The sequence below is a fragment of the Caloenas nicobarica genome, chromosome 10 (assembly GCF_036013445.1).
Source record: "Caloenas nicobarica isolate bCalNic1 chromosome 10, bCalNic1.hap1, whole genome shotgun sequence".
In the NCBI taxonomy this organism is placed as follows: Eukaryota; Metazoa; Chordata; class Aves; order Columbiformes; family Columbidae; genus Caloenas; species Caloenas nicobarica.
This window is the reverse complement of record NC_088254.1, coordinates 5,632,582-5,655,537: the sequence shown is the minus strand read 5'-3', so window position 1 is coordinate 5,655,537 and position 22,956 is coordinate 5,632,582. Positions and strand designations below refer to the sequence as shown.

Genomic DNA, 22,956 nt, shown 5'->3' with positions numbered 1-22,956 from the left:
GGATTTTACAGTTGCCTCAGTAGGGAAAGCCTGGAGCTTGGACTGTGCTCTTTACCACATTTATGTTGCTTTGATGATGCCTAAAAATCCCACCAAAGAATCTCAAAATTTGCTTAGAATTGAAGTGTATTTGAAAACTAACCCAGTTTTGTTTTGTCAACATTTTTAATGTCAAAACCCAAGGAGAATTTAACTGTATTCACGTATATACTGTAAATATGTCTTGAAATTACCTGTTCAAATGCATGGTGAGGTGGAGTAAGCTGCCTTCTTTCAAGGGCAAATTGAGGTCACATACACTTAAGTGCCTACAGTAAAGCAATAAATGTGCTGTGAATGCTCTCTTCTTGAGCTCTAGTTTATTTGGGTGGACATTTTCTTCTGCTCAACAAGAAGTGTTCGAATTACCTTTAAAAGATGTATGTGGAGTGGAGATAACACAGGTTTCTGCAGGCTTGTGTGAGATCTGTAAGCACAAACTAGCAAGTTTAGGAGTTTAATAACATAACTTTAAAATTTGGTGTGTGTGGGATTTTTTAATCACACTATGAGAAGTCTATTACATAATCTGCTAAAAAGATTGAGAGAGTAATGAAAGTACAGAGAACGATGATGATGCATGTTGTCTATCCTAATGCAACTTAAATTGTCTTTGCAAGTGAAGTGCAGAAATAAGCTTTAAGAAGTCAAAATTACTTGTAACAGAGGGTACAGAATTAAAACAAAAATATGCTTGACCTGCCTCAGAGGGGAGAATTTTTGTTTCAGAAACAGCCTTTAATCACAGGGTTAAAATACTGTACCCCTGTGAGCATCAGCTCTGCCCTATAGAAATGCAATCAATTGGAATACTTTCAACACTGAAATTTTGAGCATCTGGTTAGACCGTATGCAGTTCACACTTTCTTGAGGTACAAGATAAAGCAAAGGTATGATAGCAGCTAAATACTTGCACGGTACAATTCTGGGTGAATAAAATGCGTAGTGGATGAACTCAATCCCTGTTTGTTACACTCAGACAAAACTGCTCTGCCTAGTAGTGGTGAGCTGTAAACACTAAACATGTAACAACTATTTAAAATTAAGCTCAGACATTCTGACTGACTTTACCTCTCTGATGTGGTTTGTCTAGAAATGGAGCATCTACTGTTGTCACAGCGATTTTTGGAGGCATTCTTCAAAATGAAGTCAACTGCCTAATATGTGGGACTGAATCTAGAAAGTTCGACCCATTCCTAGGTAAGGTGGTGCCTCTTGCTCTCAAGATACTGGGTGACTTAAGGCAGAAAAATAAATCTGAAACTTGATATATTTAGATGTCACATGACAGAACTAGACTTTTAGCCTGGAAAGATTAAGCATTGTTTTATTCAGCCTTATTTTTTTCATCTTTGTTTTTCTAGACCTTTCATTAGATATTCCAAGTCAGTTCAGAAATAAACGTACTAAGAATCAAGAAAATGGACCAATGTGCACACTACGAGGTAAGAGTGCTTGGATAATGAAATCATTACCAGGACTAAGAGTATCTACTCTTTAGAGTATCTATTTCAGAATAGCCAGGCTTTCACCTAGAGTGTGACGTGGTTGCCACATGCCCTCTAATTTTGTGAGAATCTGTGGTAGAAGAAGGTGCCAAAATAAAGTTCTGTACAGGTTTTGCTCCAGTCACTGTGTATTGACATGCTACTGTGATATGCTGGGGCTGAGAAGTGCTTCAGGGGGTCAGCTAAATATCAACAAGGATTCCAGTAGAGGTTTTTCTTTGAATATTCTTTCATAGGAAGTCATTTAGTTCCCTTTGAAAATAGTTATGCTGAATGTTGGGAGGAATCTCATTTGAAAGATGCTGATTTTGTGAATGCCTTTTTTTCTCTCAAACTGCTTGTAGCTATGTTTTAAGGAACAGGGAATGCTGCATGTCACTGTATTAAAACACAGCTTTTTGCTGCACAAGTGTATATAATAACTAGAATGACTGCAGCAGATAGGCACACCTCTATATTGCTGTATTTGTTGTATTTCATGTTACAAACATCACTACATGTCATCTTGAATCTGGTTTCTTTGCGTGGGTATTTTGGTTTTTGTATCTTGTTCTTTTTTAGATTGTCTTCGCAGTTTTACAGACCTGGAAGAACTTGATGAGACAGAGCTGTATATGTGTCACAAATGTAAAAAGAAACAGAAGTCCACCAAAAAATTCTGGATTCAGAAACTACCAAAGGTTCGTATAAGCATGAAAAGGTTACAGTGTGATGTCGAAGGAAATAACAACTCCGCTGTTAGCAGACCAATACCTAACCCTCCCGTAGGCTATTGCTCATGTCTAGCACTAAGTTCAACCTCTTCTTCTAATGCATTCATTTATTTTTTTTAATCCCGTAGGTGCTATGCTTACACTTGAAACGATTTCACTGGACAGCATATCTGAGAAACAAGGTTGATACCTACGTTGAGTTTCCCTTACGAGGCCTAGACATGAAATGCTACTTGTTAGAGGTATGAAGACTCACCGATACTTTCTGTAGAACTTCGTTACACGACGTATGTCTTTATTACAAGTTATAGCAGGTGCTATGGGGATCTGAAGTGTCTTCTGTCTTTTTACCCGCAGCCTGAGAACAGTGGCCCCGAAAGCTGCCTGTATGACCTCGCAGCCGTTGTTGTGCACCACGGTTCGGGGTGAGTGCTGCTCGACACAGACCTGCTCCCCACCCATACATGTGGAGCTGATGGAGGTTTTGCTGTTGTTATTGAATGCCTTTATTTTTTACTGGTAGAAATAAGCAGTAGTTTATAAACTTACCTGGGACTAAGCTGAATTAACTTCAGACACATGATGCAGTTATTCCTGTGAATGACCACTGGCAGTCTCTTTGAGTAATGACCACAAGCGTGAGACAGAATGAAAACAGTCTAGTTGCTCTAGGAATGGAAAGCCCTAAACCCTTCCAGAAGTTAACGCCTCATTTTTCAATTCTTAGTACAAAGCAGAAATATTTTTTTCCCCTTTTATTCACTTTGAAAGGCACATGTGCATTTATGCTGAAAGAGTGTGCGTGCATGTTGGAACAACTGTAGACTTAATGTTGGCACAGCGAAAGAATTATCCTGTATTTACCTTCTCTTCTGCAGGACTGAACTTCAAAACGACTGTTAGCTAACAGGCAGGCCACAAGGCTGGCCAGTGTTCATGTTTTGAAGTAAAAGTTGCTGGGTGTGTATTGTTTTGGTTTTTTTTCCTTTACCCAGCCCTGGAAGGATCTGTTGAAAGTAACAGTAGTAGGGATAAGACAACTGTTTATCCTCAGAGAAATCTGGTCGTCTTGTTCAGGTGATCACTCCACTATGGGTGTGAGCTGTGAAAGGGGTTTCTGAAAGAAACAAAACCCTGCTAATGAAAACCTTGCTGATAACTGAATTTAATCCAAAGATAGGAAACAGAAGTTCTGTCCAGAAAGCCCCTTTTTTTTTTTGCTTTTTCTAGATGAATGGTCTGGACTCTTTTTAAAGAAAGCTTTGGCTACTAAAGACAGCTCTCGTGGCACCACAGTGCAGCTGACTGGTGCTTCAAAGTCTAGTAAAACTATAAGGACAGCAAGAGAGCTGGGCATGATTAGAATGGAATGAGATGGTTGGAAACACAGAATGTGTCTTATAACATGTAAGCCAGCAAAAGCAGGCCTTATCTTGGGGTGGCAGGGTAATGAAAATTGATGGGTTTGTAGTTCTGGTATGTTAGATTCAAGAAATACGGTGCCAAGATGTGGATCTGTTTAAGATGAACTTGAACATTTTTCTTCTTAGTATTCTGAGATTAGTTTTGCTGTGAGTGATTTTGATTATATTTAAACTATGCAAGTCTCTCTAGAAGTAAATGGGATAAATTTCAGAAATAATAATAATAATAGAGCATAGTGAAATTTTTATAGCTGATGCTTGAATATTAATAGATAATGGACTAGATTTTTATGTAGGCAAATGTGGAAGTTCAGTGTTGCAAGAAGCCTTGCTTGCACAAAAACTATGGGGTGCTAATAAGTTCATATACAAACCCCTTTCAACTCATCCCAGTAAGTGATTATTTTACTTAACACTGTAATTTGGAGAACTTTGACCCCCACTGAGTAAGAAGGGAAGCACCTTACCAGCTGTTGTGGAGGGCTGTCAGTTCCTTTCTTCCTCTGGTTTCTAGAAGTCTCTTAGCCCTAGCAGAAAACGCGTTTGGGAGCAAGGTGGTCTGTCTCCTCCTACAACTACCTGAAAGGAGGTTGTAGCATGGAGGGTGTTGGTCTCTTCTCCCAAGTATCAAGTGATAGGATAAGAGGAAAGGCCTCAAGTTGCACCAGAGGAGGTTTAGATTGGATATTGGGAAAATATTCTTCACAAAAAGGGTTGTCAGGCATTGGAACAGGCTGCCCAGGGCAGTGGTGGAGTCACCATCCCTGGGGCTGTTTAAAAGGCATTTAGATGAGGTTCTTAGGGACATGGCTTAGTGCTAGAATTAGCTTAGGTTGTGGTTGGACTCGATGATCCTGAGGGTCTCTTCCAACTGAAATGATTCTATGATTCTGACTGTCCTTTCTTTCCGCGCCTCCCCTGCTGACAGCGTTGGCTCTGGACATTACACCGCGTACGCAGCTCACGAAGGCCGCTGGTTCCATTTCAACGACAGTACTGTAACTTTGACCGACGAGGAGACTGTGGTAAAGGCCAAGGCCTACATCCTCTTCTACGTGGAACGGCAAGCCAAATCTGGATCAGATAAACTTTAATACCTCCTTTTAATTCTCACTTATCAAGTCCACCGGACAAAACATTTCCATTTTCCATAAATACTTGATCCAAGACTATTAATTTCATTGTGCACTTTTCAATTTCCTCTTGTGGGTTTTAGTTTTGTTGTGTCGATGGTAGCATTTGACTTACTGAACTTGGACACAAACTAACTTTTTTTTTTTTTTAGTTATACCAGAAAACCTCAGCAGATTTTGATTTGCTGCTTTAGTTACGATAACTCAATTTTTATATATATAGTTTCATGAAATACTTAGTTATTTGACTTTTTTATATTAATGTTTTCAGTTCTCACTTTCTAAAGGCACATTTACATCGGAGAAGCTTTCTATCCTCCTTACAAGCAAGATAAATGTGCTTCTGATTATGAAGAGCAATACAACTTCATGCTGTTCTCACAGCTGTTATGTAGATATGAGTTAATCTCTTTAAATCACAGAATTGTTTGCACGTACTATTTTCCCTCGTGCAAGAATTAAACAGCGACCTCTGAACAATCATTCTTTGTCTGCAGAAGAGAGATGTGGCATCATTAAATAGACCAGGTAATTGCTGCTATATTGGTGTGTATTCAGGCTGCTGACTTTCAGGAATCATTGTAAATAAACCATTGGTTCAATTGTATCTATAGAGCAGTTTAATTCTAGTATTCCTCACGTATGCTCTGCCCTCCCCCCATCAAATTTTTAAAAAATTATCTTAAAATATATTCATGTCTAAATTGTGTTGAGATTTATGTTTTTTTAACCGAACCTGAATTGCCTTAGACATCTCTTGTTTTAGACTCATCCTGGAATTTGATGGCAAACACTTGCTTGAAGACTTGGAGACTTCTGGCAGTGGGACCCCAACCCTCCTTCCTGGTGGGCACTGGGAGTACAGCCCCAAGGTTTGGGGTGTGTGAGAACAGTCTTAGGTCTAAACAGAGCTCGTGTCCGCTAAACGCCTGCAGCTCGCTTAGAACTGAAAGGAAGCAGATGGTGTTATGGGTGCTTTGCACGACAATTGTACCAGTTCAGATGCAAACCAAAGGGAAGATGCTCAGATGCACAGCCTGTGTGACGGGAGGTGGTGAGGCCAGAGCAGGCTCGGTAGCTGTAGTACATTAGCTAATACTAATACACTGGTGTGGTAGCTGCCTAAGCATCGGCCCAGTGTGGGACCTTTATGGTCTCCATCTGAACACTGGAGGCACGATACAGTTTCTAAAACTTGGCTATGTAATGGAGAAAGACTTCTGGTAATAAAAAAAAAAAAATAGAATTTTAGCTGTACTGCCGTTCTGGAGAGTGGAACGTCAGCTGATATGATTTTTAAAAGGTGGACAGAAAAACCAATATTGCGAAAGCCAGGAGTCCCCCCAAAACATCTGAAATTTGACAAATGCTACATTTCAGTTCTGTTCCCCCAGCCCAGACTATACAGCTAGCTCCTGTGTGCCCAACAAGGAACCGGACACACCTAAAATCTCAAAAGCACGGTAATAAGAGTAGAATTTACTTAATGTAGTCACACAGTCAAACTCCACCTTTTAATTGCGATAACAGTAAAACAGCGTAGTCTGAAAACACACAACTCAAGGAAAATGTGATTTCCCTTTTTAGTTAAAGCTTCTGAAAGACATCAGAGTACACAGTAAGAATTTCCCTACAGATCGTATCCACAGCTCAACCTGGTGCACGTGGAGTAGACATCAGTTTATTATATTTGCTGTGGGTTACCTGCTAGCTGTATGCTGACAAGTATCGAGAGAAACCACCATCAGATGTTTTTTCTTTAAACGTCTGTCTTCGTAGCTTTTTCACAGCATGTTAAACCAGGGAAGAGAGAAATTGGCTTAATACGAAACTGCAGAAAGCATTCAGCATTGCTAATGGTGTATGAATACGTAAACTGTAGACTAGTTAAAACAGATTGTGATTGTTATTTGATATGTTAAGTGACATATATAACAACATCTTCTTTTACTTAAGTTGAACAATAAATAGAACTATGCGTTGATTTAAATAGTAGATAGTTTGTCACCTACCATTTCTCCGTTTCTTGCAGCCAGAGCCTTTCTTCTAGTCAGAATAGACAGCTGGTATTGTTTGTACAGGCAGAAAAAGGGATTTGACAGACTTCATTGGTGTGTGGACAAGTGAAGTACCTTAGCACATCATTCCCCTGAAGGGCAGCCTGACTGCTCACAGTTAGTTGGTGAGTGAAGTAGATTCCATCTATAGCTGCCTTTTGTCTGCATGCTACTTGGATTGGATTGCTTTAGAAAATTAGTTTTGAGAATACAAAGCTTAAAATACACAACTAGCTATGGGCCAGCAGCAGCTTAACTGACAGTAGTCAGGTGTATGCAGTGTTCTCACAAACCAGTGATGTAAATGTGCCTTTCTGTATTTTTAGAAACTTAAATTTGTAATCTTCAGCAACATTCACTTATTGTAAGCAGCTTCTACTTCTCCAGTTAATTTTTTTGGGGTCAGAGTTATGTTCTCACTTCAGTATGTTCCTTTCAGCAACATTTGCTCTGTAACGTTAAGGTCTTGGGCAACGGCATCCAGCACGGTCCGTTTGAGACACAGCCATGGGAACACAATGCAATCAGGTCAGTCTTGTTCATGCAGCAGGTGGTGACAAGGAGTCAGCCATATGCCCTGCTGGAACAAGTACATTGTAAATCCTTTCCTAATTTAAATTTCTCCCACTGCAAACCCAGATGGACAGTATGAACACTTTGTTGTGGCAACACAAGTATTTCTCTTCCTGGTGGAGAACTTTGCTTATCCGCTGTATTCTATTCAGTGTGGTGTCAAAAAAAAAAAAAGAAAAAAAAAGAAAAGAAAAGTAACTGAGCACTGAACCAGTAACATATACTGCACCTGGCCTAGTATTACATTTTTAACCTTAACTTGTATATCCTATATTTATCTACTAGCGTGGGGGAAGGGGGTGGGATATCTCATTTCATTTAAGCCAAATGTTTCTTTTCTACTTACTGCTGATCATAGTACACACTAACTGGCAAGAATTTTTTTCTTGCTTGTGACTGCTCTGCAAGCAACAACTGCACTCTGCAGTTCAAAGACTTGCGTATTTTTCACCAAAATTCGTCTGATCAAAGGTTGTCCTTTTGTTAGTGATTGTTCAGCCACGTATACAACTGGAGATGGGATTTACATAAAACAACAGCAAAATGTCCAGCTCTCAGAGAATACTTTGCTTTAGCGTGTTGTATAGTGAGCTGTTAAGTGCAGCGGTATGCAAGACTCTAAGGCACTTGCAGGCAGAGCTCTTTCTCGTTGTCTGGTCAGAAGGTGCTTTCCAGGTGGTGACAGATGTCAGTGGGGGAGAGTTTGAAACTTTCAGACAGGGGCAGTGGACTTGTATCAAAAGCAGGAGGCCATTTGTAAGGATTTTGCTAAATCAGTGGAAAGCATAACACGTGGTGGTCAAAAGTTTCCCCGATAATGTTTCATTACTGATGTGTCTTGTGTCTTACTGATGAGGTAATCAGCACCTTGAACATTGATTCCAATGTGCTTTAGGATATCCTCAAGTACTGTAGTGCCATAGTTGTAATTGTTTACCATTAAAAGCTAGTGTGTAATTTTCAGTGAGGATTACTGACTGTGCTCATCTTGCCTGTTTCTGGAGCATTTCCAGGTTGAATGTGAATTATATCTCATTCACACAGTGTGTTTATGGAAAATGTGCCATTAAAGTGTCTCCTTTCCTTAGAAAAAAACTCCTCTTGTCCTTCTACAGGTGTGCAGAATATCATTGGTGTAAATCTGTTGAACACCTATGGTAAACTATTTTAACTTGTTCTTGGGAAAACAAAACACAGCAAAGAAAAGTGTTCCCAGTATTTAACACCTCTACCAAAACTTAGTATCTACACCCAAAGAGGACCTGCCATCCAATTTTAAAGGCCTTGTCACCCAACAGCTGTTGATTTCTACGTCAGATTCTGGCGCGTGTCCTCCGTGTGGGTGGAGTCCATCCTAGCAATGGTAACTTTGGTTTCTTACAAATAGTATTCCTGTGTTTCTTACCACTCTGATCAGTCTCGACTATTTAAAACTGCTCAAAAATGAAGGTAAGTTCTGAGAAGGATGAAGGAACAGAGTAAGAGCTGAAAAATACTAATATGAGAACGAAGAACAACAGCTGCTGGCAACACCGTTTAACTGCTGTTTTCCAGTGACTGGCTTACCTGGTACGTGAAATCATCTGCCCTTCTTGTCCCTTTCCTGGCTTGATGAAGTACTGATGCCACTGTCCACCAGTGGGGAGCAGGAATCTCCTCCTTGTTTCAAGGAAAATATTAAATGACAAAGGATATGAAACCAAAAAGACTGGCAATTGTTAAGCACAGCTTACCGTACATAATTGAAAATAGCTAACTCTGAAGAACTAAAGAGATCTGCAATTGCTGTTTTTTTGGGTCACTGCATACACGTTACTCAAGCCCAGATGAGAAGCTAAGATAATTGTTGCAGACTGCAAATGGATTTCAAGTCTTGTTTTTCAGAGTTGATTTTCAAACTGCATTCGTAGGGTAAGAAGCAAAAGGTGAACTTTTGGTCTCCCTCAACCCTGTCATATATTGAAACAAACCCAATTAAAATACGTAGGTTCATAAAATCACCCAGCTACTAAAAATGTGCAAGCCACTTCAAAAATCCTGCAGAGCTATTTCGCTGTTAATATCTCCTAATTAGCTGAATGTATTGTTTTCCTGTGTTAACACCAGATAGAAGATGGGCATATACTACCTTGAGCGTTTTTAGTTCACGAATGTGAAAGTTGCAGGGCTGGTCATTGTTGGCTTTAATTCCAGCCTGCCTTTTGCTGTAGCTTTATTTTTCTTCCAGGTGAGACTTACAGCTACAGTTTCTTCCCTTACCGGAAAATAAACACTTCTGTTCCTAAAGCAGTTCCATATATTCTTTCCCCACTAAAACTTCAAGGCTGCAGTCACGAACTAAACCACACACTAAACAGTGCAAGAAAACATGTAAAGCTTGAGTTAATAGGAGACATCTCTTAAAAGCACACGCCTCCGAGCAGCTAAACATAGACTTGCTGTTCCATGCATGTCTTCCTGTGTACCGTTACTTTCCTCACGCAAAAGGTGGGTAAATACCTAGCGGTGTTTATTCAAATAACTGTACAGGAAACTGCCCAGAAGTTTGAGGCTTGTAAATTGAAGCTGCAGACTCTGTGTGTGTGTGTGTGTGTGTGTGCGCGCGCGCACTTTAAAGCAGCCAGGGAACCGTTCAACTCATTTCACAACCTGTTTGTGAACGTTCATTATCCAGTGTAACAGTCCCTGAGCATGAAACCAAAGTGCAACCACAGAAAAATCAATGAGCAAATCAAGGCTAAAATCATTTTACACTGCAAAGACAAACTTCTGCTCAGAACGCCAAATCCTCCAAACCTGAGAGGCTGGCAAAGCTATTCCTTGCAGCTGTAGCAAACCCCCCCGCCCCGTCCCCAGCCCTCTGTTCATTCACACTGCACAAGAACTTCACGAAACTTCAGGAGTGCCTAAAAGGAAAGAAATCCCTTTTAAGGAAGCATTTCTTGACAGCCAAGTGCTGCTATTCTACATGCCCATTCCATTCCCTTGCAGAAACAGAACAACAGTTGGTTGCATGCATGTTTCTTTTTCCTCTTCTTAGTGTCTGCACCAGCTGTTTGCCAAAAATAAACACCATTCCACAACCATATATGTGCAACAGCCTCCTGGTGCTCCTGAGCCCCCTCCAGCAGTGCCGTTTCTCCAGAAGGCCAGCGACAATCTTCTTTCTAACTTGCTATGCATATAACCCAGCTGAATCGGGAATGCCTTTTACATCTGTTTTCTTTTCTGGACAAAAATAGTAGGAAAAGTTTAGCAGAAACATGTCACCAGTTGCTAGAGGTGTTTCAGGATCCTTCGCTGTGGTGTTTGTTGAACTTTCATTCTCCAGCGGAACTAAAGAAGAATAATTTTCTCCTGGGACCTGCTTTAAAGTACTTATCCATCTGCTGGTATTCAGAGCAAGTCAAGGTGTGTAACATTGAGGACTGGATGAAAAACAACTTCCAGAAAGACTTCTGTAACAGGCATGAAAACACTGTCAGTGACTTTTTACTAGAAGTTTGCAACAGGTACGTTCTTTGGGTGTGAAAGTCTACCTCTGCTGTATTTGAAATGAGAGAATTGAGAGCTATTTACTCCGTACATCCTACCTGAAATGGAGCACTTGAATATGTGAGTGCTTTGACTTTGCAGTTTTGATATAGTATTGAATTTGGTTTATAGTGGCAATAGTGTATACTTCTTATTGACTTTCCTTAAGCCTGTGTTTCCTTTTTTTCTTTTTTTTTTTTTTAAGAGTGAATAATTAATATGGCAAAGTGCAATACTGCCTATCGCTTAACTGAAATGTATCAGTCCAGCAGTGCAAAGCACTGTCGGGGGTGCAGGAGGGGGCTAGAGGAAAGATGTGATTCAGATAGTGAATAGATGTCATAACAAAACTAAGTTCATTAAACATGCTGCTAAGGACCAAATTTGTTTCATTCTAAGAAACAACTACTGCTTTTGTACTGGATTTTATAATTTTTTTTATAAACTACAGTGAAGAAAAATTAAGTACCGCTATGGAAAGGCAGCTTTGGGTGCACACCATTTCTTCTGACAGCTTGACTGCTACAAAGCAGCTCCAAGAAAAAATTACATTAGGAGGAACAAAAATTCGAAGCAAAGCCAGAGTAGTAAGCGAGGTCCATAAAAAAAATCCACACGTCTTTCAGCCTGACATGGATTTGTTTCCACAAGTTAAACTGAACTCTTAAAAAATGACAGTTCAATATTGGCAGTCACCTGCTCCCTTCTGATCCATTTCAGCCTTCCTAAGACAAGTTCCTGCCTTTTTTTTTTTTTTTTTTTTTGCAGCAACCCATTGAAAGTATTTCCATCTGAACAGAACGGTTAGCATTCCGTGCAAAGAAACATGCAAGTTAAACAAATACCAGCTTTTCTCTGAGTTGATGGAGCCACAAGAGATGGCAGGTCAGAGCCTTTCATGACCTTGCCTACTTTAAAACATTTGTTTTTCTAACCGTTCACAAGTGTAAAGGAAAAGAGTTAAAAAAAAAAAAAGGCCATGCAGCTGACATGATCTTGCTCAGAAGGTGAAGTCAAGCAGCAGCGGAGGGGTTGGAGGGGGTGTGGAGAAAGAGGAATGTTCCATGTAGGAGTTTTTAAGAAGCAAACATGCTGCGGTGCTGGCGCAGCCCCTTGTGTGCCCCCGCTGCTGCTGTACACCTCAAACCCAACGCAGGCTGTGAGCGCAGAGCAGTTCCTACAGGAGGGAGGCAGGCTGAGAGTTCTGCCCAAAGGTCTCCCAAGGTCAACATCAGCGTCGCTGCCGTCCTTTTTCCTCACGGCAGAGCCTAAGGAAGTCCTGAGCCAGCAGCGAAACAGCAAGCTGCACTGAGCTGATGGGGGGCTGAGCTGCACTGCTGCTGCGTGCAGGGAGGTGTAAGCCAGACACCGAACGCTCTGTGCAAAAGGCCTTGCAGGGGGGTGCACAGGGGTCGTCACACACTGACTTGGAACAGGCCCTTTCTGTACCTTCCCAGATCTACCCAAGTAACGGCAAAAGAAAAGCTTTTTTTTTTGTTTGCTGCGTCACTGTATAGCAGCAGAGTTCTTACCAGTTTCAATGATTTGAAGGAAGGTTTAAGAGTTGTGTGGGGTTCAAACATCAACACTCTCAGGTAGTAGCTGGCACCTAATTCAGGAAACCCACGGAGCTGAAACATACCCGTTAATCCCTGTAAAATTAAAAGCAGGAATGTCTGTCTTGCCCACGCTCAGCATGTCCACACAGCAGCCTCTTCACTCTGCTGTCCTCCAGTCCATCCTGACTAAAAATCTCGTCCCTGCTGGGCCTCCCTTTGCCACACTTGGAGAAGCGCAGCACCGTGCATCTCCTTAACAAAAAACAATGCAGCTGCAGCTTAAATAGGCATTTACGGGTCCTTCTCCACCACGTCAACTGAGCTATAGACATTGCTACCAACAGGAAAAGCAATGGTGAAGTTTTGGAATTAGTAAAGCTGAGAATTAAGATCTATTATACCTATGTCCCCACCTGTACCCATGCTTTCTTACCCCTCCTGATGGAAGAGGAGGTATTTTTCTAACTTCTGTATTGATTCTTGACAATACGAGCTTCTCCAAGCTCCATTGTTTATTTTTCCCCTCATCTCACCTGCAACAATCATGTTTTCAGGTGTCCAAACCTGCTATCTCTGACGCTGTCTGGATGTGGCCACATTACAGACGACTGCATCTTGCTTCTTCTCAAGAACTGCCCAAACCTCAAGACTCTCAAACTGGAGAACTGCGTGCGGATCACTGACCGGACACTAGAAGCGGTGACCCTCTATGGGGGATCGCTGCAAACGCTCCACGTGGATTTCTGCCGGAACATAACACGGACCGGTCTAGAGAGGGTCAGGGAAAGACGTCCTTTGGTAACGCTGAGAGCGGAGAGAAGTGCTGACATGATTCCAGACAATAAGCCAGAAAAAAGGTTGACGCTTGAAAAGGCATCACGAAAATTGGTTCAGCTTTAAGTGCAACAAATTGGATAAACTTGGTCAATGTGGGTGTTTTACCTCACTTCCACTCTCCTCTCAGGTAGTGTAGCTTCAACGAACCGTGGCTACTTTCCTGCCTTTGGGTTTAAGTCCAAACAAATGGTCGATCCGTTTTGTAAAGGCTGCAGTGTCTCCACCGGGGCAGTCTTGAGGAAAAACCTGTTTGCTTTCTGTTCTTTGAAACTGGAAAACCCTGCATTGCTGCCACAAATGCCAGACCTGATTAAGACAGAAAACTTCCAACTTTGATACCCTCATGTCGCAGATGAGCGGAATGCACCTCGCTCGGAAGAGACGCAGCAATATGTTGTATTGAGGTAAAATAATAATTTGACAGAGTTCAATAAATTTGATAGAATTTAACAAATTTTAACAGTGCTTTGACAAGGTTTAGTAAGCTTGATGGCAAGGTTCCCCTTATTGATTAGTGCATGGAATTGGGATTGGACTAGATGATCTTTTGAGGTCCCTTCCAATCCCTAACATTCTGTGATTCTGTGAGTTATACTTGAGTTTGAACAATTCACACGAAGTCAGGAGATGCAAGGAGGACCCTCCTGCTGAGTCACGAGGTTCGGAGCAGACCCCCTCGCTTTCTACACTCCTTATGTAACGGGAAAGGGCATAAAGCCACAGCAGATAGAGTCACTGTATGATTTACGTCCATTTCAGAGAGAGAGTCATTAACAAATATCTGTGAAAGGGTATATCCATACGGTCATTCCGTCTGCTGACGCCGATAACCACACCACCTAACATCTTTCTAGCAAAAGCAGAGTACCCGACAACTGACACTTGCTCAGCGATTAACATTTGTAGCTGATTTGTTAGGCTTATTTATTAAATGAGGGATGCACGGCAACGTGCACGAAACGGTTTTACCCTCTGCATGATGTACTTTGACAAGATATGCGAAGATTTTTTGAAGTTGACATTAAAGGAAGCACAATATGAACAAATGCTAGTTTACATAACCCACAGGAAAAGACAGTGACTTACAACCTATAGCTTTAAATGTTAAATTAGGAACACACTACAGTCCAGACCTACAGAAACGCCTTGTTTCTCACTGCAAAATACAAACCAAATAGCTATTTTCATCCCAAACCATAAGGCTGTGGCTTTCCTGCATGCTGCTCTGCTACACAGAGGCGAAACAACTTTTTTTGTTTTTTAATGAAGGGTTGCCGCGGCATCGTCTACAAAATTTGACACAAAAGACTGGCACAGTTTAATTCTGCCGTGTACGATTTGCCTTGATAGAACACACTGGGATTTGATTGTGGTATCGAGTCCTCAGGACCGGTAACACCACGTTCCAAGACTCTTCGCACACTTGCAGATTTCTGCCTGAGGAAAGGCGAACATTTCTGAACGCCGCCTTGCCCAGTCAAGTGTACTGCAGCTACCTGTCAGAAGTTTTACTTCTTGAGTCTGTCTCAGTATAAGAACACAGAAAAAAACATTGTGAGGTTTGAATGATTCAGGTTTTTTGTTCGAACTACAGCATGCTTTTTTAAAAAGCACTCCATCTCAAACCCCGCACTTTATTTTAATAGACTATATTCCTAGGGCTTGTTCTTTCCTCTGGGAGAACTGATGAGCTAGTTATGAACTCCCAAAAACATTCTTTATGTGGTGCATCAAAAATGGCAAGAGGACTTTACAGCTCTCAACAGAAGTGAATATACATACTCCTCCTTTCCATTCTGGTTAATTGATCCACAGATAATCTTTTGGTACTTTCTGATTTGGCTGAGCTAAGAAGTAAATCACAGCATTACAGAAACTTAGTCAAACAGAGCTGAAAGTCTAGAGAAACCCTCAACTGGTCTGAGTATTTGTAAGAAACGCTCACCCAGAAGACAGATAAAATAATTTAATGGTTGTTTCTTCACAACTTAAAGATATTTAATGGCATGACACTGTAATGTTCTGGTATTTCATGAAATTATTTCTAAAATTTAAGACCCTTATGCACTACAAAGTAAGGAATGAAACCAGAAGCGCAGACAGGAAGGACAGACGTTAACCTTTTCTTCAGTTCCAAGCCTTTTGAGTTCCATTAAAAGTTCTCTTATCATTGCTGAAACATTTTTTACTCTTCAGAGACCCTAACTCTAACTAACCAGGGAGGAGAAGGTTGGTTATCTATAATTTTATGAAAATATGAAAAGGTGTCATAAACCAACTTGTCTACTTGGAAGCCGCATCAGGCTATCACACGCAAGTGGCAAACAAGACTCTTGTTTTCAAAAGTTTGTGCCTTTTCCTACAAGATAGGGGAAAAACAACGTCCAGAAGACCCTTCAGATTTCCACTGTGATAATGTAGATCAGCTTGGCAAAAGGTAAAAGGAAATTAAATGAAATCCGGCAGCACTTCAGTAAAATTGCTTGCTTTGCAGGAGCAGTGAAGACGTCGTGCTGGAGGCAGAAGGGCTGGTTGTAACCGGGGTTTGGGCTTGCGGAGACTGGTCACCTTCTTCTTACTTGTTGATCTACGTCTGCAACAGAAAAAAAGACATTATAGGAACATTAATATCATTGTCTAGAGCAAAACGGGAGCTGTGGCTAAGCTTTCAAAAATAACTATTGTTATTTGAAATTCCCTCCAAATAAATGGATGCGCAGAAATGCACAACATGCAAACACTTCTGCCAATAAATCACAGACTTATGTGAAGAAATCAGTCTTATCGGCTCTCACTGTTGTCGTATCAACATGAGGTAAATAGTAAACAAGTCTTTCCAGCTGAAAATATAAGCCATTTACTGGGCTAGGTCTTATGATATATAGACTTAGAAATTTAGATTTATAATTCTGACAGCTAGGGTTATTCTCTTAGGCAAAAGGGAAAGAAGTCTCAGGTATGGAAATAGAGCTGATGAACTCTAAAGCTATTTTTAACTCAGCTGTGTAACGGATTTTTGAAGCTTTTTTTTCCAGAGCTTATTGCATGCAAGATTAACACATACAAACGCAGCAAAAATTCTCTCTATATAACTACTGATGAATACTCAGAGATCTATTGAATAGAAGTTTAGAAAAAACAATATGAAACCTGTTAGTCTTGTAGACAGTGCGTATAAGAAGTGTTGGTATAATATATGCCAGATGCCCTGAGAAATGCCTGTGAGGGCAGACCATTGCCTGGAATTCACGTTCCCTTGTCTCAAAAGACTTCTCTGGCCCAAGGAAAGCACTACACCATTTTATAAAAATTAAAATTCTCACAATCTTTATGCAGAGAAAGCTTTCATAGTCTTTTAAATAATTTCTCCATTTTACTTCGGAGCAGATTCTTGGTTATCTAACATCCTAATTAAAAAAAAAAAAAATTATATATGTATATACAGTGAAATTAATTCATACCGAAATGAAACATGAACATAAAAGGATACAGGTATTTAGTAAGTGTTTTCCCTATCAAAAAGATACTTCTGATGTTGTGTGAAATAAACAGACAGCTGTTTACATTCAAGGCTTTAAATACGTAAATTGGAAAAAAACAATTCTCCTTTAATAACTGTTAATCAGATTATTTGCAGAAAAGTGTCTCCTTTTAATGCTTAGACTCAGTTGTCAAATTTTGTCAAACTTCAGCATCAAAGCCTTTAGCAACCACATGCTGTTGTCTCATAAAATTTTCTCCTTTTAAAAACCACATTAATATGATAAAACTTACTCCAATGGACAAGATTTTTCTACCTGAAGTGATAGCCAGTATGTTTGCATTTTTATTCTTAACAGTCCTGAATTCGTAGCTCTTTTCCTCCTTTTTATTTCAACAGATGCACACCCCAAGATCAAAGATTAGCGTATGGGATGCACAAGAAGAATAGAGTTTTAATTTATAAAATATTTTTGATTAAGCGGATACATTTGAGTTGATGCTTTCTTTCAATTTGAGGATATAAGTGCTGGACGGCAAAATATTTACTGCCTAAAAGACAATTTTCCAATGCAGGAAGCAGCTTTAGACAACCTGAAGAAGGTAAAGCTCTAAATATAAAACATACAGCTACGTCAGAGGGTTTAGAATACTTAAGAAGGTAATTAATCCTACAAATCTCGGGACAGACACAGCTCACCAGCATAATTCATGCGCCCTCTCCTGGCAGTTTTCCTTTCCAGAAAAACCACAGAAGGTGTCGGTAGCAGCAGATCATGTTCACTGGGGGTTTTTTGGCACCTGTTCTCACATCTTTCTGTGCATACTATGCAAATGCAAAGGAGCTGTTTTTCCCAATGGTATTAAAACTGCGATGTCCCTGAAGCAACCGGTCTAGTGTGTACATTTACATTTGCCGTATCGCATCTGCACAGTGAGCGTGAGGATTTCTGGGGTAAGGGAACTTAACTGCGCACGCACAGCACGCAGCACCTGGCTGTCAGCAGGCACGACAGCTGCACCGTGAACGCGAAGCGACAGATTTATTATATTGCAAAATGACCACCCTGCGTATGCTCGGTAAGCCCCAGAACCACCAAGGTTAACGTGCGTGCGTTGTCCTGTGTGCACGCACTACACCCCATGCTTTCCAAAGTGCCAAATCTCTTGCGGATACAAGAAAGGAAGGGGCAAAGACACATATCTGCTTGAGGTTAATTAAAAGGAGGAAACGGACGTACACAATTTTAAAAAGCGTCACTAGTGCTCTACAATACAGCTAAAAAGCCTCATAATCCTGATGTCACGGGAGAATTTCCTTGATTAAAAATATCCCACTTGTAGATTGTAAACAGCAATTAAAAATCCCGTCAGATAAACCCTAATCCTTGCAATGGGGTCTGCTCTCCTCTGGCTGTAGGGGCTGCTCCCCGCGCACAGCCCTGCGTCAGGCACTGGAGAATCCCCAGGGTGCCATTTATTTTATAAAGATATTACCCTGACTGGGTGGTTTCCTCTCCCTAGAGCTGACCCAGGGTCCTGAGGCTCTCAAGACCCACGCTGGGCACGGAGAGGGTCTGAAAGCGTCACCCCCCGCACCGTCCCCCACAGACCTCGAGCAGAAGGACCCCATGGTCTGGAGGTGGGACACATCTCTATGGATCTTACAGAGCTGGTCGCTACCAAAAAAGCAAGGGAGGAAACTGCAATTGGCTGCACAGCAAACTCAACACCTCTCCTGCGAGCGAGGGACCCCATCCAGCACTTAATTAGTTAATTAGAGCAGGGAACTGAGTGCTCACAGGTGTTGCCAGTTGCCCTGAGGACCAGAGCATCCCCTGGGGTGGCAGCGGCTGTGGGAGGTGTGGGCTATAAAAGGCCCCTGGGCAGGAGCTGCTCCTTGTGCTGGACCCTGGTGGGCAGGATGAGGCCTGGAAGCAGCCTGGGGTTTGCTCTTTTCTGCTGGATTTTTGGGGAGGCAGAGCTCCGGGGGTACGGAAGGGACGTGGGGCGGCCCCGTGCCTTCCCCCAGCCCTCCCCCTGGGCATGGGTGGACATCTCCCAGCTCCGGGATGCCGCCCCTCTGCACCCCGTGGCCGTGCGGTGCCAGGAGGCGCAGCTGGTGGTCACGGTGCGCAGGGACCTCTTTGGCACGGGACGGCTGGTCAGGGCTGTGGAGCTGACCCTGGGCTCGGCTGCCTGCCTGCCCGCGGCCCAGGCCTCTGCCCACACCGCCGTGACCTTCGTGGCCGGGCTGCACGAGTGCGGCAGCACCCTCAGGGTGAGGCTGGGGGGCTCTGTCTTGGGGTGCTGAGGCCGGCAGGGGGCTGTGGTGTATTCGGGCTTGGGGAAATGTTCTAAAGCCTTTCCTAGTGGCTGAACATCTCAGTCTGCTTTTGAAGGGCAGCAGAAGCTGGGCTGTCTTCTCTGGGGATGTGTGTGCAGGGAAGGGTGTGCAACGGGCAGGGAAATTAGCTGTTTCCTGGTGAATATAGATGTGTCTGAAGCTTCCGAAACTATTTAAGCTGCTATCTCCAGGGTGGAGCCCAGTTAAGCCGGTGCTGGGAGCCACCTCAGCAGGCATCTGGTGCTGCTGGAGTGTAGCACAAAGCTACTTCATGGAAAACTTCAAATCTGAAGCTGTGTCTCTCCCCTAGGAGAGGATTTGGGCTGTGAGGGTGAGCAGGTGCCCAGGGCATCCCTGCAGTAGCACGAGTCCCACTTAATCTCCCTCTGGTGCAAATGCCACTGGCTGATGACCAGAAGAAACACCTCAGCTCTGAGTCTCTGGGCTTAAGTGTGCTGCTCTGTGTGTGTGTTGCTGAGGAACAGGGCTCTTCGTGACTGGATAATGTGTCTTGTCTTTCCCCAGGTGACTCCTGATGCTCTGGTCTACAGCACGAGCTTGAACTACAATCCGGTTCCTGCTGGCAACCCCGTCATCATCCGCACCAGCCCTGCCGTGGTCCCTATCGAGTGCCACTACCCAAGGTGAGCTGATGCAGGCGGGTACCAAGCAAGCCCTTCTGCTGCCCCGGAGCATTTAACCATGGGCATGTCTTCCCCAGGAGGGCCAATGTGAGCAGTAATGGTGTCAATCCCACATGGATGCCCTTCCATTCCACCCTGGCCTCTGAGGAGAAGCTACCCTTCTCCCTGCGCCTCATGAGTGGTAGGTTTTGGGTGAGGGTCTCCTCTGGGGCACGGCACTCCGGGCTGGCCATGCTTCTGCTGGGTGGCACAGCTGGTGCTGTTATCACCCCAGTGCTTCTGGAGCGGCTGGGGTTGGGTAGAGTTTTGGTGAGTACCCAGGGCTTTGTGCCCATTGGGGTTTCCTTGGGTGGAAGCAGCGAAGCACAAGCTGCTGCCTGGTGACCTCTCTCCTTCCAGATGACTGGAGTGCTGAGAGAGTCTCCACCGTGTTTCAACTGGGAGAGGTCCTCCACTTCCAAGCTGGTGTCAACACAGAGAACCATGCACCTCTGAGGCTTTTTGTGGACAACTGTGTGGCCACCCCAACCCCAGGCAGGAGCTCTTCTCTCCAGTATGCCTTCATTGACTTCAGTGGGTAAGAGCTGGCTGTGCCCTTGTTTAGAGGTACCTTTCTGCAGGTGATGGATATCTCTGACAGTGGGATCATCCTGGCCCTTGCTTTTGTGTCTAGGTGCTTGGTGGATGGGCAACTGGATGATGCCAGCTCAACTTTTATATCCCCAAGGCCCAGGCCAGATGTGCTTCAGTTTGCAGTAGATGCGTTCAGGTTTGCAGGAGACTCCAGCAATCTGGTAAATACTTCCTAAAGCAAGTGAACTCCCTGGTCTAGTTGGGGTTATAGCCTCATTCCATTAACAATGTTAATGTGATTTTGTCTAGAATTACATTCCCAAGGCAACTGCCTCACAGCAACCTCTGAATGAGATCACTCTGTATTACTGCTTCTGGGTCACAGTCCTCTGAGCTGAGGATCTTCTTTGGAGACCAGTCCTGATACTGGTCGAGACAAGCTCTTCTAATGAGCTTCAATATCTGAATCCTGGAGTGGCTTGAAGGAAGCAGGGTGGGGTTGTGCTGCTCCAGGGAGATGGGGGTCCCGTTAGAGACCAACTTCATGCTGCATGGGAAAGCCTGACCCCTCTGCTCTGCCTGGCCTCCCCAGATCTACATCACCTGTCACCTGAAGGTCTCCCCGGCTGACCGAGATCCAGACCCTCTGAACAAGGCTTGCTCCTTCAACAAAGCCAGCAATCTGTGAGTAGTTGGAACAGTGGCTTGACCAGAGGCAAAGAGCTTGGGCTTCTCACCTAGTGTGTGTCACCTTCCAGGAAGGTGGGGGTTGGCCATCTGCATTTGGGGGCGGTTTGGTCTCTCCTGGGAGACCTCAAAGCATGTGAGGTATTCCTACCCCAGGGTGGGCTGGTGACCAGGCTCTTTTCTAGCTGGGATCCTGTGGAAGGCACCCAGGATATCTGCTCCTGCTGTGAGATGAGGAGCTGCGGCTTTGCTGGCCCCTCCAGGAGGCTCCACGCTCCCTCCCGATGGCAAGGAGGACGTGTCCGGAGAGAACAGCCCTCTGAACTTGGTAGGTCTTGGCTTGCTTCTTGGGCTTTTGGCCATCATGGCAACTTGCTCAGAGCTGGATGGCTGGATATCCCTCATGACCTGCTGGCTCCATCGTGCTGATCCAAGGCTTGGGAGAGCCAGATGTTCAGACAAGCTTGTGAGTGCTCAAAGATCCTCTCTTTCAGATCCCTTGGTGAGAGAAGCAGATGTTGTGGTTGGACCTCTCTTCATCCACAGCTGGCAGGATCACCCAGTGAAGAGGACACCTCCACAAGGTAGGGCAAACCCAGGGAAGGGGGGTGGTTTGCATGGCAGGTCCTGGCTCTGGCCATAACCACCTCCTTACTTATCCTTCCTAGATGCAGGTCACTTGTGGACATTATTGGAGCTGGCTGCAGTCGCCGCTGGTTTAGTCATGGTGATCCTTGCTGTTGTAGGAGCTCTGTCTGCCTGCCAGAAGCCCAGCAACCCTCTTTAAGTCACTCGTTTCAACTTTTGTAGTATGTCCAATAAAAAAAAAAAAAATCAAGGATTGTGAGAGGCTTTGTGGGGGGAGTGGAGAAGTCTGTGTGTTTTCTTGTCTCTAAAATTATGGACTTGTGTTTTAGCCTCAAAACATTTTACCTTCCCGTGGAGCTTCTTGGGTCTTCTCCTTGCTGGTAACTCTTTACTCAACCAGCTAAGGATTTAGTAAAACTTGGACCAGCTGCTTCTGGGAGAGAAATAGTTTTTCTGGATGAGGAAAGGAGAAATCAAGCTTTGCTGGCTGAGGAAAGGAAAACAACTTGAGGCTTGGTGGGCTAGGTACTTCCTGGGACAGAGGGAGGCAGGAATTTCAGTCCCTGGACTGTTAACACAGAGTTAGATGTGACAGGCCTTAGGTTAAATGTATTAATATAAATGGTCCTTAGGAGCAGGGATTGCAATTTCTGACCCTACTTTTCCCCTTCAGAAAGGGGCTTTTTTTCCTCCCATTGTTGTGGAGTTTGTGCTCTTCTGCTCAGTAGAGCAGCTGTAAGGGCAAGATGTCCCTGCTCTAAACCCAAGACTTCTTGTTCTCCATAATGGTGGAAAACCACTGGGATTTGGGGTGTGAAATGGAGCCAATGGGATGCTTGCAGAGCCCTGACAGGGAAAAAAAGAGGTAAAGACGCTCAAAAGAATGGCCAAAAACTCTAATAACGAGGCTTGAGAGCGTAAAGGGCTTATTTTTAAGCAGTTTTCCCTGTTCTCTGGCTGTGAGGAGCTGGGCGATGCCCAGCCCTGCTCATGGGGGCTGGGATACAAACTGGGGATGGGGAATGATGGGTGTAGCACTAGCCTATTGCCTTGAAGGCAACAAAACAAATGCAAACCGAAGAGCTGGGGAAGGGCAGCAGAGACAAAAATGAGAACTTGTGGCTCTGCAACTCACGAGGTCATGGCTGAGGCTGAAATGGGGGTGGTTTGGCCCTGGCTGTCAGTGGGGAGCGTGTTCCACCAGCTGCTGCTGGGTCAGTGGTGACTGAACATCATGGCCCTGGCCCTGCTGGGGAGTTG

At 43.5% G+C, this 22,956-nt stretch overlaps 3 protein-coding genes across 4 annotated transcripts in view; all 3 read left to right on the top strand.

Moving 5' to 3' along the window:
* USP3 (ubiquitin specific peptidase 3) overlaps positions 1–4,856 on the top strand; it is a 41,633-nt gene extending 36,777 nt beyond the window's left edge. Inside the window, exons 10-15 of the mRNA XM_065641608.1 lie at positions 1,133–1,239; positions 1,404–1,484; positions 2,109–2,227; positions 2,389–2,502; positions 2,618–2,685; positions 4,613–4,856. Coding sequence (XP_065497680.1) covers positions 1,133–1,239; positions 1,404–1,484; positions 2,109–2,227; positions 2,389–2,502; positions 2,618–2,685; positions 4,613–4,778 — 655 coding nt within the window. The 3' untranslated portion in view covers positions 4,779–4,856. The remainder of the gene's footprint in view (positions 1–1,132; positions 1,240–1,403; positions 1,485–2,108; positions 2,228–2,388; positions 2,503–2,617; positions 2,686–4,612) is intronic.
* A 5,723-nt stretch (positions 4,857–10,579) lies between these two features.
* Positions 10,580–17,742, top strand: FBXL22 (F-box and leucine rich repeat protein 22). Of its 2 annotated transcripts, none has more exons than XM_065642210.1 (3): positions 10,580–10,959; positions 13,095–13,781; positions 17,258–17,742. In XM_065642210.1, the coding sequence occupies exons 1-2, from the start codon at positions 10,625–10,627 to the stop codon at positions 13,438–13,440; spliced, it is 681 nt and encodes a 226-aa protein (XP_065498282.1). In that variant the 5' UTR covers positions 10,580–10,624; the 3' UTR covers positions 13,441–13,781; positions 17,258–17,742. The 2 variants fall into 2 exon arrangements, with proteins under 2 accessions (XP_065498282.1, XP_065498281.1); XM_065642209.1 differs by lacking the exon at positions 17,258–17,742 and adding an exon at positions 15,872–16,152.
* A 100-nt stretch (positions 17,743–17,842) lies between these two features.
* LOC135992784 (zona pellucida sperm-binding protein 3-like) lies at positions 17,843–21,919 on the top strand. Its single transcript, XM_065642211.1, has 9 exons — positions 17,843–19,138; positions 19,730–19,848; positions 19,926–20,029; positions 20,248–20,425; positions 20,522–20,642; positions 21,014–21,105; positions 21,294–21,436; positions 21,603–21,692; positions 21,777–21,919. Exons 1-9 carry the CDS (start codon positions 18,782–18,784, stop codon positions 21,893–21,895), a joined length of 1,323 nt encoding a protein of 440 aa, XP_065498283.1. The 5' UTR covers positions 17,843–18,781; the 3' UTR covers positions 21,896–21,919.
* Positions 21,920–22,956: the final 1,037 nt, after the last annotated feature.

What these genes read in the sequence shown, in the direction of transcription:
- FBXL22 (XM_065642210.1), top strand. Translation starts at nt 10,625, where the DNA reads ATGCATATAACCCAGCTGAATCGGGAATGCCTTTTACATCTGTTTTCT. An exon ending in TTACTAGAAGTTTGCAACAG is followed by an intron (nt 10,960 to 13,094) that starts GTACGTTCTTTG and finishes TCATGTTTTCAG; the next exon opens with GTGTCCAAACCTGCTATCTC.
- LOC135992784 (XM_065642211.1), top strand. Translation starts at nt 18,782, where the DNA reads ATGAGGCCTGGAAGCAGCCTGGGGTTTGCTCTTTTCTGCTGGATTTTT. An exon ending in AGAACAGCCCTCTGAACTTG is followed by an intron (nt 21,437 to 21,602) that starts GTAGGTCTTGGC and finishes CCTCTCTTTCAG; the next exon opens with ATCCCTTGGTGAGAGAAGCA. An exon ending in GAAGAGGACACCTCCACAAG is followed by an intron (nt 21,693 to 21,776) that starts GTAGGGCAAACC and finishes TATCCTTCCTAG; the next exon opens with ATGCAGGTCACTTGTGGACA.